At 47.1% G+C, this 15,511-nt stretch overlaps 6 protein-coding genes across 6 annotated transcripts; 1 reads left to right on the top strand and 5 right to left on the bottom strand.

Moving 5' to 3' along the window:
* Window positions 1-266: 266 nt before the first annotated feature.
* On the bottom strand, window positions 267-4,029 carry I302_105016 (uncharacterized protein; the record flags this gene model as incomplete). The annotated part of the gene is made up of 15 exons (XM_065869975.1): window positions 267-418; window positions 484-509; window positions 576-896; window positions 998-1,141; window positions 1,195-1,256; window positions 1,338-1,478; window positions 1,557-1,672; window positions 1,762-2,497; window positions 2,563-2,642; window positions 2,783-3,128; window positions 3,247-3,377; window positions 3,485-3,545; window positions 3,628-3,699; window positions 3,856-3,948; window positions 4,024-4,029. 15 exons carry the CDS (start codon window positions 4,027-4,029, stop codon window positions 267-269), a joined length of 2,487 nt encoding a protein of 828 aa, XP_065726047.1.
* A 347-nt stretch (window positions 4,030-4,376) lies between these two features.
* I302_105015 (uncharacterized protein) lies at window positions 4,377-6,778 on the top strand (the record flags this gene model as incomplete). The annotated part of the gene is made up of 10 exons (XM_019195487.1): window positions 4,377-4,827; window positions 4,887-4,964; window positions 5,049-5,202; window positions 5,263-5,479; window positions 5,557-5,636; window positions 5,710-5,817; window positions 5,914-6,090; window positions 6,230-6,356; window positions 6,454-6,672; window positions 6,728-6,778. The coding sequence occupies 10 exons, from the start codon at window positions 4,377-4,379 to the stop codon at window positions 6,776-6,778; spliced, it is 1,662 nt and encodes a 553-aa protein (XP_019042310.1).
* A 260-nt stretch (window positions 6,779-7,038) lies between these two features.
* Window positions 7,039-10,696, bottom strand: I302_105014 (uncharacterized protein; the record flags this gene model as incomplete). The annotated part of the gene is made up of 8 exons (XM_019195488.2): window positions 7,039-7,059; window positions 7,136-7,196; window positions 7,294-7,516; window positions 7,620-7,792; window positions 7,932-8,232; window positions 8,299-9,460; window positions 9,556-10,398; window positions 10,475-10,696. 8 exons carry the CDS (start codon window positions 10,694-10,696, stop codon window positions 7,039-7,041), a joined length of 3,006 nt encoding a protein of 1,001 aa, XP_019042311.2.
* A 591-nt stretch (window positions 10,697-11,287) lies between these two features.
* On the bottom strand, window positions 11,288-12,195 carry I302_105013 (uncharacterized protein; the record flags this gene model as incomplete). The annotated part of the gene is made up of 5 exons (XM_019195489.1): window positions 11,288-11,313; window positions 11,470-11,539; window positions 11,604-11,662; window positions 11,735-12,127; window positions 12,192-12,195. The coding sequence occupies 5 exons, from the start codon at window positions 12,193-12,195 to the stop codon at window positions 11,288-11,290; spliced, it is 552 nt and encodes a 183-aa protein (XP_019042312.1).
* A 372-nt stretch (window positions 12,196-12,567) lies between these two features.
* I302_105012 (uncharacterized protein) lies at window positions 12,568-13,692 on the bottom strand (the record flags this gene model as incomplete). The annotated part of the gene is made up of 1 exon (XM_019195490.1): window positions 12,568-13,692. One exon carries the CDS (start codon window positions 13,690-13,692, stop codon window positions 12,568-12,570), a length of 1,125 nt encoding a protein of 374 aa, XP_019042313.1.
* A 956-nt stretch (window positions 13,693-14,648) lies between these two features.
* I302_105011 (uncharacterized protein) lies at window positions 14,649-15,206 on the bottom strand (the record flags this gene model as incomplete). The annotated part of the gene is made up of 1 exon (XM_019195491.1): window positions 14,649-15,206. The coding sequence occupies one exon, from the start codon at window positions 15,204-15,206 to the stop codon at window positions 14,649-14,651; it is 558 nt and encodes a 185-aa protein (XP_019042314.1).
* Window positions 15,207-15,511: the final 305 nt, after the last annotated feature.

The raw sequence follows: 15,511 nt of genomic DNA, 5'->3' as shown, positions 1-15,511 counted from the left end.
GGCATCGTTTTTGTGCCCTGCTATCTCACTCAAGCTATCAAAGGATAATACTGCTCATGCGTCGAGCTATGATAGGATCCAGTGATATGTGATTATGCATATGTGATCTAGTATCTCACCAAGATCATAGACAAGGTACAACAACAACGACATCCGTGGGTTGAGTCTCCTGTCTCAAGCCCCATACAACCTCTTCTCATCTTTACTCAACAATCACAATTATACTAAGCATCATCCAAATTACCCTCTCTATTCCCCAAGAACTATCATTCCTCCTCTCCCTCTGCGTCTTCCTCTTGACCATTATCACCATTACTCACCCCGTTCGCCTTGGAATTACCATTAGGCACACCTTCCTGGCTGGTCGTAGCAGCCTTCTCAGCCAACCTTCTAGCCTTTTCTTCCTTTGATGGACGGACTATACAAGAAGGATTATCAGCTTCTTTGACTTTTCTATTCACTACCTGTAGCTGAATTACTCACCCCAATTACCTTTACCCACACCCGGTCTATCCAAGTTGATCGCATAAATTAGCATGCTCCCTCTAAATATTCAGTAGACAGAAATAACCTACACAGCCTTCTTCGCCACGGCCTTTTTCTTTTTCTCCTCCTCCTCGCCATCTTCTTTCTCCCTATCCCTCTTCTTCTTGGTCGCCCCTCCTGCACTAGGAACCACATTCACCGTCGGAGGATTCTTGAATATCACCTGACCCAAACTTCCTATCTGAGCATGAGAGGGGTCGAACACGTCGTCTTCGGTGATAGATAGGCCAGATTCCATACGTGCCGCATAGAATGCGTGAAGGAGCGCGGGGAGGTGGGTCGGGATACTTGATATGTTGAGAGGGATGAAGGGGGGCGGTGGTGGATAGTCGGGTAAATCTTCCTTGTCACTATACCACATTATGATATTTATCAGCATGAGATCACGAGTGGTCATGGAGATGGTACAGGAAGAGGATTGAATTGAATCCAACAAAAATGCTCAACCTACTCTCCCTGAGCTGCTGCCAGTCTCTTTCTCCTTCCATAGAATAACGAAGACGGGACAGTAAGTGACGATAGTCCGAATTCCTTGTCAATACCCAAGTCTCGCAGACCGAGGAAATCTTCTCCCAACTCGTCGGCAAAGTTACCACTGCTTTGATATCAGCTCTTAGCTCACCACAATGAGAAGGTAAAAAGACCCACTCCATAAGCATTTCACCATTGTTGGCAAACATCATATCGTCTTCGATTACCGGTGCGGTGGTCTGGAATGATGTTGCAAAATCAGTCATCACATTACCACCCATTGAAAGAGAATATCGTCGATGGGAGAAGATAAAACTTACAACCTCTTTGAAAGCCTGTCTAATCTTTCTCTGCATATCACCGACCTTGACGCTCTCCCGCTCTATATCATCTTTCATATGCGCCTCCAAATCTTCAGTCTGGATCTCGCCATTCTCATGTAATGCGTGAAGTATGATTTCCTAAGTATCCCAAAAATTCAGTACATCAGCCCGGCGCTACATTCATCCATGAAACTGAGAAAGAGAAGACAGACTAACCTCAGAAGTCATCTTGTTGGAAAATCCATCCATCAACAATCTGAATGTTTTACCTATATTCGTCAAGTGATCGACGGCTACTCTAGTAAACATATCCAAAGCAATTTCATTTGCGCCTAAATTCAATCCAGGACGATCAGCTACACTAACACCGCCAACTCCTCACACGGGGGTTTGACAGAGGTCGGATCAGACATATACTCACCCTCAAATCCCGAATGAGCCAGAAGCGCCGCACTGGCCCTCTTCAGTTCCCCCACAGCCTCCTCTTCCCCTACTTCCCCTCCTGCCTTTCTCCTCTCCTTTATCTTCTCCAGATCCTCCTCTCTAGCTAAAGATCTCTGATACTTCTCCTCCTTCTTCATCAATTTCTCCTTCTGACTTTCCAGCTCTCTCGAAGGCAGCACACCTCCCTCCAGCTCTACCCTCTGAAACTCCTGTATGCGATTCATCGTCGTCCTTGACTCGTGCAGCTTCTCAACGGTTGAATGTACCATCCTTCTTATATTCACTGGCCCATCTCTACTCTTCTTACCCTTCTTTGGCGATATGACATCTCCATTAGGTATTTTGCCGTGAGGGTGGGACCGTTTGATACGTTTCCTCTTGGGTGGTATTGGATCGCACATCTGTGGGATGGAAGGTAATCCACCAATCAGGGCATCCTCATTCGTGCTTGACATGGCACCCCACCAGTATCCCTCTAGTTTCAGATCCTCCTCGTCATATCCTGTTGATATCGGTGTCGAGGAAGAGGGCATGGGGAACCATGTGGGAGGAGCATTCCCATATAATATTTCTTTGGCTTTGCCCTTATCGGAGAATGAAGGTCCAGGTTGATTGAGTGAGACAGGCATGAAGTGGGTCATAGAGTATGGGGTTCGGATGAGAGCGGGCGAGGAGTCGAGGGACGTGTTCAGCTGGGGGCGAAATGCGGGGGGCTGCGTCATATCATAATGAGCATGGACGGTAGAAAATTCATACTAAGTAGGAACCGACGACTTACACTTCTTCGCGAGACACCATTCATCCTAGGTCTCGAAGTTGAAGCTACGCTAGTATCTCTTCTACTTCTCTGCGATTGACCTGGAGTTCAACAGTAGGAATCAGCTTCACGTCATTCCTCATGTCCAGTACATACCAATCCGACAATGAAGGGGTATTTCCGAAGGGACTGCCGGGACTCCCGGGGTGTCTTTGCAATAGAGCCAGAAAATAGTACTCACCCTCTTGATCTCTTCCTCCTCCTCCGTCCGGTACCCCCCCTCCCTCGCGAAAACCCTGGTCCTGTTCCTCCGCACCCAATCCCAACCCATCATCACTCTCCCCAGCAGCATCCTCATCATTTCCTGCTTCTCCTCCCAAGCCATTCCCCACCTCACCTCCCAGCGCAGATGCTCTGGTAGATGAAGATCCACCAATACCAGGTGCAGGCGAGCCATTGAGATTGGTACCCTGGGGTAAGAGGGCTTGCAGGGGGTTAATGGGTTTTTCGTTCTTGTCTACAAGGTATTCGAGGTGATGTTCCGCTTTTAGTCTCATATACCTTGCTGCGGCTCGCAAGGGGTGGGTCTATCCAAGGGACCGTATTAGTATGTTCCAATAGATACGTAGCGTGGGATCAACGGAGAGAGGCGGATATGTATATTATTGAGAGAGGTGGTTAAGGAAGATGATTTGTTGGACTCACCTCCTGACTGTTGTATTCATAACAGTTCTCCCAAATCAACGCCAAATCAGATGCGAACTCTGCCTTGTTCTTGTATTTCCTAGCTTTCACATTTCGCAGGATGGTAGTCAGGTCCATAGGTTTCTTGATGACTGATACCCAATGGGTGTAGGTCAGTACTCAATCATTCCACTTTACTTTCCCTCGAAGACGAAAGATGATCAGGAATGAACTGGGGGAACAGCATTTACAAGCTCACCTTCGTAATAATCAGGAGCATCTTTCTTAGATACTGGTTTCTGGAAAGCCAACGACTCGGGCTACAATCAATTGAAGCGAGTCAATGATGAGACACGGCAAGTGTATAGAGTGTAGAGCAAAACGAAGGACGTCATGACGCACAGTACTTTTCAGCTCGTTTACTATCTTCTCTAAACTATCGTAGAATGCATCTGCGGTCGATTTGTTCGAGCTCTACAGCACAAATCAGGTCATTAGCATTCGGCAATCACAACGTGTGTTTGACCCATACTGAAGAGAAAAAATGCGGAGAAAGAGTAGGATGATATCGAGGAAAAGTGCCAAATTGCCAACCGGACCGAACAGCGATAGAGGGAAAATACCACCCACTTTACCAGCTTGCACGTCAATCAACAACTGCTGAAACTCTGGATCTGAGAGTTGGGGAGCATCGGGTATACCTTCGAGGAAGTTGAGAAGGTACTGTAATGGATGGATGCATGGATCTATCAGTACTTTCATCACTTCGAATAACCCAGTTCAAAGGGATGGACTCACTTTCATGTTGATTCTTCTTCGGACTATTTCAGAACACGTTAGGTTGAGGTGCAATGTATTTATGATGAATCATTCGAAAGCCCTGTTCGTCCTCTTCGTTCTGGTATGGTGGATGTCAGTGGATGCACCGTTTTGAGGGAGGATGGGTGAGGGTGAAGAGGTAGGGTGGTATGGTGATTACCGATGAAAAAGAGTTGAAGTGATGATGTTCGAACGATCCGACGCGCACAAGCATACCACCATAAAGATAAATAAACTATCTTACTCGGGTAATCAACAACAATCCACATCCAACTTCCATCTCTCTATACATCCCATGACAGCATACATATACATGCTCAGCATATAGCAACATGTCCTCAGGAGGGTCAGACACATCCTCAAGGAGGGATTCATTCAACAGCGAAAGAGGGGAGGAAGCGAATCAAGGCTCATCATCATCTGCCCCCTTCAAATACCTGCCCAAACACATCTTTGGCTCTATAGAGTATCCCGGACCAATCTCCCATCCAAGTTCGATCCTCAAAGTAATATCCCAACAAGATATAAACGAATGTTTCAATGCTCCCTCCTCTTCCTCCGCAAGCTCCAACACCAGCTCGGTAGCCAGGCCGATACTGGAAATGCGTTATAGGGGGTTGGACGATCCTTCGTCCTTCGAAAGTCCCGTCAGGGGACATAGGATACCTAGTCAGAAGTTGTTATTGAAGATCACGAAGAGGCGGAGGAAGGGGAAAGATAAGGATGAAGGTGTATTCAGATCGGAGGTGGTCGGGTCTGTCCCTCAAACTGTTAGGTTCCGATGTAAGTTGGTGTTGTCACTTGAATGAAAGAGAGTCGATCACTGATACGGGTGATTATAGCTATGGCAGATTATCAATGGACGCCTGATCCAGAGGGACCTACAGCTAATCTGGTCAACTCGCTCAAGTCATTAGACTGTTGGTATACTTCTTGTTCCTAAGGCCAAAAACTTGTCATGTGGTGATACTTCTGCTGACGCTCCCATACTGTCACTGATTTAGACAACGCAATCCTCGATTACTCCTTCTCACCACTCGAGGAAGATTTCCTGCAACCCCACAGCAACCCCTTCGATCCCAAAATCAAATACAAGTCAAAACTTGACTTACAACCCACACCTATATTCTCCACCAAAAATCTACCATATTCGTACAAGTGGGTGCAACCCAACTGCTCCTGATGAGATGATAGTACTGATAATCATGTCGCACGCAGCTACAAGGTTCCAAACCAGGTAGTCTCCGAGCCCTTCTTCGACCGTCGTACGCAGACGTGGAAGAGGCGATACGTGAATAAAGCGAGGGTAGCGGGAGTGGGTCCGATAAACGTACCGCATGATCATAAATTGGGGGATGTACCGAGGGAACCGACCATGCAAGTTAAGAATAAGTTGGGAGAGCTGGATGCTGGGTTGTTGAAGAAATTGAAGGATGTGAGTGACAACTCCCCTATGTGGTTCTCACTGCGCATTAGAGACTGTGAATCGGTGTATTGACGTAATGGTTATAGCTGTTCGAAGAAAGACCTGTATGGATGAGATATGCCCTGTTCGCTAGATTTGACGTCAACGAGCGCAAGGAATTGCAGAGGTCAGCTACTCAATCTATATGGTACTTCATTGGATAGAGTCGTATAGTCAGCTGACAAGTAGCACATTCATAGAGTTAAAGCGTATATACCGACCGTATCGTATATAATGGGTACAGGACCGTTCTGGAAATGTCTCGTGAGATTTGGGTATGATCCATGTGGAGATAGGGAATCGTACAAGTGGGTATCTCCCTTTTATTCTCTCTTTTGCTTGAGGTCCTGTATCACTACGCCTGAAAAACCATGTCTTTGACTAAAATCATTCTCCTTCAACAGGTACCAACGTATATTCTTCTACCCGAACAAGAAGACCGTCAAAACTCCCATCAACGTCGACCCCCTCGACTCGGAGGAGGAGAACGAAGGAGTGAACGAGACCAAGCAGAAGGGATGGTGGGTGGAGAAGCAAGAACAGTTGATTGAGCAGGGCGAGAGACCGCCCTTGGACATGACGTGAGTGCCGATTGCAGTAAAAACCCTGAAATTAATCCCAGATATCATTTCGACCCTCCCATTATCACTATATATGCGTGGAGATGGACCACCCTGTGATTTCAAGCATGGCCTAGCTGATCTGATATTCAACGCACAGGGAAGCTCACATATTCAATGGGAGGTATCTAAACAGAGAAAGAGGGGATTATCAATTCATAGATATCACTGATCCCCTCATAGCAAGATATATCAACGACGTCGATAAACTGAATAACAAATGTTCGGTGAGCCAGTCCACCTCTACGCCTTTTCCCTCAATCGTTCACAAGACTTTACTTTACCTGGTAACGAATGGTGGGCTGATATGTCGATGCGGCATAGCTACAAACGGGATGGTACCCCCCCTCATTGTTCCGACTCATCAAGAATCTAATCAGAACGAAATACATGTATGTGTGGGAGAACCATTATCCCGCGCCTGACAATTTGTGTGAGGGTTTTATAGAGGAGTATAATAGTGGGAAGTATCTGGTCGAGGATCTGAATCAGGATGAGGGGGAGGTGGAGGGCGATGAAGAAGAGGTAGAAGGTGTCGACGATGTGAGTTGCTTCCATATCTGCATGTGGAGTTTTCTCTGACAAGATATATACATAGGGTGTTGTTGACGAAGGTGATCAGGATGATGAAGAGCAACCAGGCGGATAGGTATGCTGCGACCCGATTAGTAGGGGTCATTACAATTCGAAGGATTGTACCGAGGATGAAATGAAGATGTAATCGAGGCTATCGGTAGGCCACTGAAACACAAGTAACCAGACTATGCATGTTACCAATATACTGTATCTGAATATATCTAGTAATACAATCTCAATCCAAATCCAAATCCGGATCTACCCGTTCAACATGAACAATAAAGTATGAGACTATAGATTCTATTTCCCACGCCATCTTCATTGCGTCATGTTCTATTGCGACACTTTCTCGTACTGATCACATGTTCAAATCAAAACCCGTCAGTATACTACCACCAGTGAAGTCACTGCGGGAGGGTATGTAACTCACGAAACATAGATACGCTTTCTGACTCAACACTTCTTCGATACTTGCCAAGCGGATTGACGTACTAGTGATATGACCCAAATGACCCAATATCAGCCCTGCCATGTTTCTCGACCGAATACTAAGGTTCAATAGCCTGTAGGTAGAGAGCTCCAACTCACTCTGAACAGAAACACCAAACCCTCCTATCCTTCTTATTCTTCCCACTCCCAGCAGCTCCACTCTGCTGCGACTTGATACTCCTCTGATCGGTAGGTTCAACCACCGGCGTCTTATTCTCCGCCCCTTCCCCTTCGGCGGAGGGACCAAACATCTGTTCCGGGTCGATCAAGCAGTAGGCAATGTAATGTCCTCCTATCATCGTTCCTAGGTGAACTACGACAGCTATTGATGGGACGACAAGAAATTAGCGGCCTTGATCTGCTCGGATATTTCCATTGGACTTCTTCGAATATAGAATGCAGATATTGGAAATGGATGAACCCACCATACAGCCTATACATGACTGGTTCCAGCTCGGGCCCTTGCTCGGGATTCGCCCATTCCATGTATGTTGCGCGTGGTCCAGAGGGAGTTTGGTTCACTTTATAATCTTGTCTGTTGGGTGCGAGAAACGGTGCGAGGTCGAGAGTCTCAGGGAAGGAGACAAAGTCGTCGATTCTGCGAATTGCACAAAGAATTGGTAAGTACGATACAATTCGTGGCGATGTCCAATGATCACTCGAATCACCGCAGCATGAAGAGGGGGATGTCGAGAGAGTGCAGAGAGGGACATTGCAGTAGCAGGGATTTAACTCACTTCTTCAGGTCATAGAAGCTCGAAAAACTATAACTCTTAGCCGTCTGCTTAAACCTCTTAAAGTGGAACACCAGAATCTCAGGCTTCTTAGCAATCAAGTACCTCTTGAAAGCCCGGCCCATTACTACATGGTGCGATCTCTTATTCGCATCTTTATCCTTCTTCGATTTCTTCTTCTTCTTTTTCTTCCCATCATCGAGGTTCGTATCTTCGTTAGGTCCATTATGGTGGTTTTCATCAATGGAAGTGTCAGAATCCGATAATCCATCTGATTCCTCTTCCTCATCCTCTTCTTCAGGTTCTTCAGCCAGATTATCCGTAGAGGTATCATTACCGTCAATCGATCTTGACGAAGTGGTGTTCGTACTGGTCACACTATCCATAGTCATACCTGAGTAGTCCGATCCATAGGTCGAAGATAATGTCGCGGAAGCCATTTGCGAGTTCAATTTCTCTTGTTCTTCCAGCTCTAATTGTCTTCTCAGAGGCGAAGGCGCTCTGATAGTAGGGTTATTGGAGTTTTTCTGAGATCTACCCAGTCTACCATCATTATCCCAATAAGATGAATTTGAAGATTTTTCAGAGGAAGGCGAGCCCATCACTGATATCTGGGGTGCTTGATGAGATTGCGATCCCATCCGAGCATTGGGCATCAACAATGGCGAGTTTCCTACGGAGCTGGCGGTAGAAACGGAATCTCTAGTATAGGTTTGAGGAAACCCTTCTTCATCTTTCAGTTGTTCTTCGTCCTCCTCCTTAACCGTAGCTTCATGTTTGGCATAATAACCATGTTTGATCTTCCAGCACTTCTTGCACGCGAAAGCATTTTCACCTTCCAGCACTTCGACAGACGTGAACGCCCTGAGGGCATCGATCAGGCCGTATTCCGACGAAGTGGAGGGAGACACTTCGATGGGTTGACCGGATTGCGCGGCACGGAGTTTAGCCAGTGGGTCATCCAGGTCGACCGTTCCAGGTGGAGGAGCCAGTATACGAGAGATATAAGCAGCTTGAGCAGGTGTAGGTCCTGGACCATGATGTTTATGATGGTGTTTGTGTTTCCTGTCGCCATGACCTCCCTGGCCATATAATGAAGGTGAATTGGGAACGGATGTAGCGGGGCTTTTTATGTGATCTTCTTCAAACGTAGGCGAGGGAGCGATTACAGGAGAAGCAGCCTTCTTATCTTTCCTTCTGAATGAGAAACTAGGTTTACTTTTCAATCCGCCAAAGCTTATGGTCGAGCTACTTCTTCCCAGCCCACTACTGTTTGTATTGTTAGAATCGATTGTAATCCTGTCATCCGAATCCATGCTTTTCCTGCGACCTTTTTCGGTGGGCCCTTCTGTCTCTGACAATTCACTTTCCGAGACCACCGAATGGGGTTGGGCCTCGGAGGATGTAGTGTTTGATTTTCGAGGTCGGAATTTGCGCGCCATCGCTCTTAGTCTATCTCTCTTACGTGGTTTCGGATCGTCTCCTTTTAGGGAAAGTGAGATGTCAAGAAAGCCTTCGTAGGTATGTGAGACCTGAGGAGCATTCAGAGAACATTAGCACTTGTCGTTGAGGAGTCAAACGGAAACGGGCGATATACCCATTTCAGGCGAAATGGAGTACAACTCACAGCTTTACATTTCTCGCAGACTACCACACTAGCCAAAGATCCACCAAACAGCACATCCACAAACGGTATCAACCTTTCTTCATCCGGTATAAGCTGCACGATCTCCGAGCCACTCTCTACGGGAGTATCAGACGGCGAAAAGATCGGCTCTTCATGGACCGCATGGCCCGTCATCTGCCCATTGATGTTGATCGGGACAGCGTGAGCCATGGGGTCCACATCTCTATGACCGGGCGATGGTGGTCTAGTGTTTGCCGGTGAGGGTAGAGGTGAGGGGAGGGGACTGATATGTTTGATATCCATCAGATGCTGTTGATGGCTGTTCATGGTGTTCGAGGCTGAAGGAGTGGTTTGTCCAGATTTCAAACTATTAAGATTGGATTTCGACTTTTTCCTCTTATTGTTTCCATATCCATACCCATGACTGTTATTGGAGGGTTGTAACTTCTTGATCACGTCTTTCTCCTCCATTTCCATCGAATCTAATAGATGCCTCAACAATTCGTGAGCGTCCTGTTGAGAGTAATCATCGTATTGATCGTATTTCCTTGCGATTTCCCTCAAGAGCGAATTCAACGACATGGATCTTTTGGACGAGGTCTCTCCATGTCCGTACGTCCCTCCTCCAGCTTCTTTCATCCGCCAGGCTCTATGTAGGGAGTTTGTAAATGCTCTTGTTACCGGTAGCAGCTCGTAGAGGGGGGGTTCGAGAATATCGGGATGTAAAGAAGGGATCAATTTGGGATGGACAGTCGGGTCGGGAAGGGATGAATTGGCATGGATGGACAAGGGTGATTGAGGGGAGGATGATAATAGAGTTGTCAGTGGGGCAGTTGCACTCAGCTACGAGAGAGATCCGGAGTGGTCAGCTTAAAGCGGCGGCTGGTAATCAAGGAGAAAAGAGAGATTGACAACGTACTGCTTGGAATGTCGAATTCAAGAAACACGTATTCGACTCATTGTGGATACCGATAGGTTTGAGCTCCATCCCAGCGCTGGATCCGGATCTCTGTTCTACTCTTGGAGAGGAAGTCGCAGCCGTTGGTGTGTTGGGTGTTGATTGTTGATTGGTGTCGTTGTGGGCCGTCGGGTTATTTGATACCGGATCTGCCGCTGTGGTCTGGGGTGTTGAGACCGCCATGGGGACTAGCTATCTCTGCGTAATAGGGAGGGAGCTTGATCAGAGGGCTGCAAATGGTGATGACTGTGCTGTAGACAGAAGCTGAGTGAGAGTATCGATAAGAGATACAAAATCAGTAGTAAGATTGGGTGGATGGAAGATGCAAAGATGTTAGTTACTCCTGGTACGCTTGCTTGTCCGTCTACAACCACAACACAATTAACTAATCAGAGATTAGAAACCATTACGATTTCACCTTTTTCGCACCTAATCCAGGGTTCTCACCCGATTACAAAATCCCCAATGGGTGATTAGGATTTTCCCGTTCGGCCCCCGATTAATCCGACCGGAGTTACAGGAGTAAAGTCTCAGCTAAATAGATCGCCGTTTCACGATCACGTCAGTGTGTACGGGATACATGAATATAGATATACATGCATATTCGCAGCAGAAGGGGTATATACTCGCTCGCTATCATTCATAAAGGTATATAAAAGCAACGGATCGAAATAAAACGCAATTCCACGTCGGACACTCTCGGTTGGAGCTCAAGGGAAAAAGATTCCAAATGGTTCGATGCTGAGGACCCCGGACAAAAGGCTGCGGAGCCGCCTATTGGGCAGGTGGGGCTTCGTCGGCTGTGGTGATGGATGTCGGTCAGTTGAGACTTGATATCAGGTCTTGTGGGAAGCATGCAGAGAGTACATATGGTTCAAGCGATGGTGAACATGCGGGGGCAGGTATGGTGCGACTAGATGACAAAGGAGAAAATCGATAAATGACCAACCACTCACGGTTCAAGATTCCCTTCTTCACCAACTCTTCAGGTTGAGGTCGTTGAGCGATATCCTTGTCGAGTTGGTCCTATTCATACTCATCACGTCAGCTTTGTGCTTGCCAGTTGCCGGTCGGTAATGTTCGGACACACCTTGTGCATAGCTTTCTCGAGGTCCGCTCGTTTACCCGCAAGGGAATCACCAGGTGCACCTAATGAACATGCCCCTGTCGTCAGCTCAGAGAAGAGGGAAGAACAACATCATACACGCCAGCTTAACTCACCCTTGAGGATACCCTTATCTTTCAACTCATTGGCAGTATGTCTACTCTCAAACAACTTTTCGAACTTTGCCTTGCCAACTTCATCCGTAGGGCTCAAATCACCCCTGTTATCTACACCTTCAGCGGTGGCTCCCCCAGCAGGAGCGGGAATGACGGTAGGAGCCAGGGCATGGGCTTGTGCGTGAGCTTGTCCGGCGAGCGATCCAGCAGTGGAGGCAGCTTGAGATCCGAGGGATCTAGCTGAGGAAGTCACGTTGGCAGCTGCATCCGAGTTGGCTGCTTGGCCTGCAAGGGCGGTAGCTTGGTTGACGGCGCTGGTGGCTGTGTTGACCACTGTGGAAGCTACGGTGGTAGCTGCTGATTTGGCTTGGTTGAAGAGGTCAGTTGGGTTGGCTAAAAGGTCGAACGGGTCAGTATTCTACACGATGTGGGGTGTATACAGCGAGGGGTCACTCACACATGATGGATGATGATACGTCGTTGCTGTTTATGATGATTTGAGCAGTATTAATTGTGTGCCAGGATAGAATGGGAGAGTGGAAAAGAGCGATAACAAGTAATAAATACTGGTTGATTGAATGTTGAATCAGGTGTTCACCCGTTCACTCAATTACCAGCTAGTGGTCCGTGTACAGTGCTAGGGAGGGATGACGTAATGACGTCATTCCACTACATTCAGGTATGTGGCACTCGTTCAGCAGAACGGCAAAAGACGAAAAGATTCGCATCAAATAACTTGCATACACAATGAAACTAGACTCCAATCCAGCAGTCTTCACTGGAAGACGAAAAGTATAGACAGCATGTAGAATTAAGGCTCTATAAGTCGTATCTCAAGCTTCAGGATACCTCAATTCACAAGGTACAACCCCCGACGCCGCTTTGTCGGCCTTGACTTCATCCACGAAGGCGTGGACCCTGTCATACTCCTCGCAGGTTATGTTTCTCCATTCTCCGCCGCGCAGATCCTCGATGACCTCCGTAGGATCGTCAGGATTCAGACTGATCGCGTAGATCATCCTTGTATCCGGTGGGTTGACCTTCTGATAAACTGTAGGTTCGTCCTCGTGTAAGGGTCTCTCGTTGTAGTATGATCTGATATGATCCTCGGTACTATAAAGCCTCCTGAGGGGACCCAAAACTTCTGCGATACCTCCCCGTCTACTCAGTACACCCTCAACCTTCGTTAGATCGTTTTCTATATCCCCATACATCCTATCACGGGTCCAACATAGTTTTGCAAGTGAGGCTCTAGGCACCCATTCCTTTTCGGCGCTGGACCTTCCACTTGGATCAGTAACGTATTCCATGAACCCCTTGGTATCGTAGCTACCGATGGTCTCGATGTAGCTATTTACCGAATTGAAAGATTGTTTTTTTCGAAGCACAGACGGGTCTGTGAGGTCCTTCTCCGAAACATCCTTGATCCAATCGTTCCATCGAGCTCTCAACTCTGCCGTAGCCTTTGTGGTTCGCCTTTCTTGACTATCGATATCGGACAGACAAGTGGATATGATCGAACCGTATCTACCTTGTTTCAGCTCGGGATCCTCATCCCTGAATATCGCTGTACCGGCAAGACTCTTCAATCGCTCTTGACAACTCTCGGCCCTCTCTCGTAGATGGTTCCATGATTTCGAAGGATCCCCTTGAATCGGGATAGGTATACCTTCGATGACGTCGTACGATGGGGAGTCAAAACCCTGAGAATTACTACAATCGCTGTAGATCGTACAGGTGTCCGAGCCTCCCGAAGACCATTGGCTACCTTTGTGAGAAGGTGAGGCAGAAAGGTCATAGCAGACCTTTCCTGGGCGGTCGAATGCAGAAGGAGACGTACCAGCCGAGCTGAATTGGGGGGGACAAGATAGGGTTCGGGACAGATTTGCAGTGCTATATCCGGACTGTATGGTAGTGCAGTTGCGTCCAGATGCGCAAAATTCCGATTGGTATAACATGTTTATACGATTACTGAAATATTCTGGCAGGCCGATCACTGTTGATTATAACTATTTTCTTGCACCTTTTCTTCTGGCTGCTTGGATATGATTTCTTCGTCTTGGCTGGACAAGAAGTGTTTTGATTTTCGAAGAACACCCAGCAGCTGGAGTTACGATAGCACAAATGATTCGTATTGGAATTAGGTCAAAGTAAACTGCATTTGACAATCAGTGAGCGCTCTTCATTTTGACAACAGACTCGACAGATTCGCTATAAGTGAGGATTGTGTTATGGTCAGCGTACCTCCTTTGATACAAGCTCAGACAGAATGACATTCCGACTGTATTTCTGTATGATGTCAAAGGATGTCTCATCCTCACACAGTCCAAGTCATTTGTATCACCTCTGTCATGGTCCGACTATAAATCGAAACCGTGAACTGTCTGTACGGCATCATGGTAAGAGAATAACTATTGGTCAGAACTTCGATCGATCCTCGCCGCGTGCATCTCATAGAAAGACGCTAAAAAGCATGGAAGCAGCTTGATAGTGTGTATCGGCTTCACGGATCAGATGCATGTCCCACGAACTGTCCGAGCCGCTACCAATATCAAAGTCACAAGCAGGTGGATTATAGTCCGCCCAGGTCCCGATAAGTCCCATTTGTCTATCTAATCCTCATCAAAGCCTGATCGGATACATCAAGCAGATATGATATCTTTTGTATCAGCACCTTCTTGCACTTTCCCCACGCACCAAAGGACCTTCAATGCATACACACTAGTCAGACTACAAAGGAGGAAGCATGACATCTGCGCTGAAAACGCCGCTCCGAATGAGAAACACTGAACTAGATTCATGGATGACTAACGGTCAAGAAAGCATATTCTGAAATTCAAGGGTGGCGCACATGAATTGGTAGCCTGATTGATCTGAAAGCCTCCATACGGTCTAGCGTAGTGATTCTCGCCCTTCAATCGCCCGCCCAATTGAGTTCTTTCCACGGCAGGTGATTTCTATCCGTTAGCCTCTGCTCGATTTCGTTGATGGTCATACGAGCTATCTCATATTCCCAATCTCTGTTTTGGGTGAAAAAAATGAGATAGTGCTTATCCTCCCAATCATAATCAGTCTCCTCATTCACGAGATCTTCGAGCTCCTTCGTTTGGGAGCTTCCTAAAGTTTGCAAGCAATCGACAGTGAGGTTGTATGATCTCATCTGAGGGTCCGATGAAGACTGAAGGGCCGTTCTCTCTTCTTCAGATAAAGCTTTCATACACTCCTTCCAGTCCCCACTCAGCTCTTTCAACACCCTTTCAATTCCGCGCTCGATTTGGTATAGATTCGTGGAAGCCTCCCCAATCCGTATGTAATCTATTAGATCTTGTTCGCCAATATCCCCCTTGCAACTCCCTACCAGACTTTTCAGTTCAGCCTCACAGATCTCTGCTCTATACACTAACTCATCAGGAAAGCGGATTGAAGGATCAACCCCCTTTCGCGTGTAGTTGTCCGGGTAATCTTTGGGCATTTCGTCGAACGGGAACTCGATCGGGTCACACAAGTACTTGTTGACAGCCCTTGTACTGTGCCCCGAGGATACCGGCGGACCATCATTCGAAAAGGTGAGACTTGGGATTTCATTCAACGCAGAAGTCATGAGTATGATAAATTCCTCCGTGAGCAAGCTGAATGTGTGATATACGAATAGTTTTAGCTCGAAAGGCGGTAAATGAAGGAGCGAGGTATACCAGGTTATATGAAGGGGTGAGGAGGACAGTATGGCACCTGAGTCTCTGGTTGACCGTTCTGGCCTCTTAGCAACTCTCGTGTATC

The sequence above is a fragment of the Kwoniella bestiolae genome, chromosome 3 (assembly GCF_000512585.2).
Source record: "Kwoniella bestiolae CBS 10118 chromosome 3, complete sequence".
Lineage (NCBI taxonomy): Eukaryota > Fungi > Basidiomycota > Tremellomycetes > Tremellales > Cryptococcaceae > Kwoniella > Kwoniella bestiolae.
This window is presented reverse-complemented; position numbering and strand designations above follow the sequence as displayed.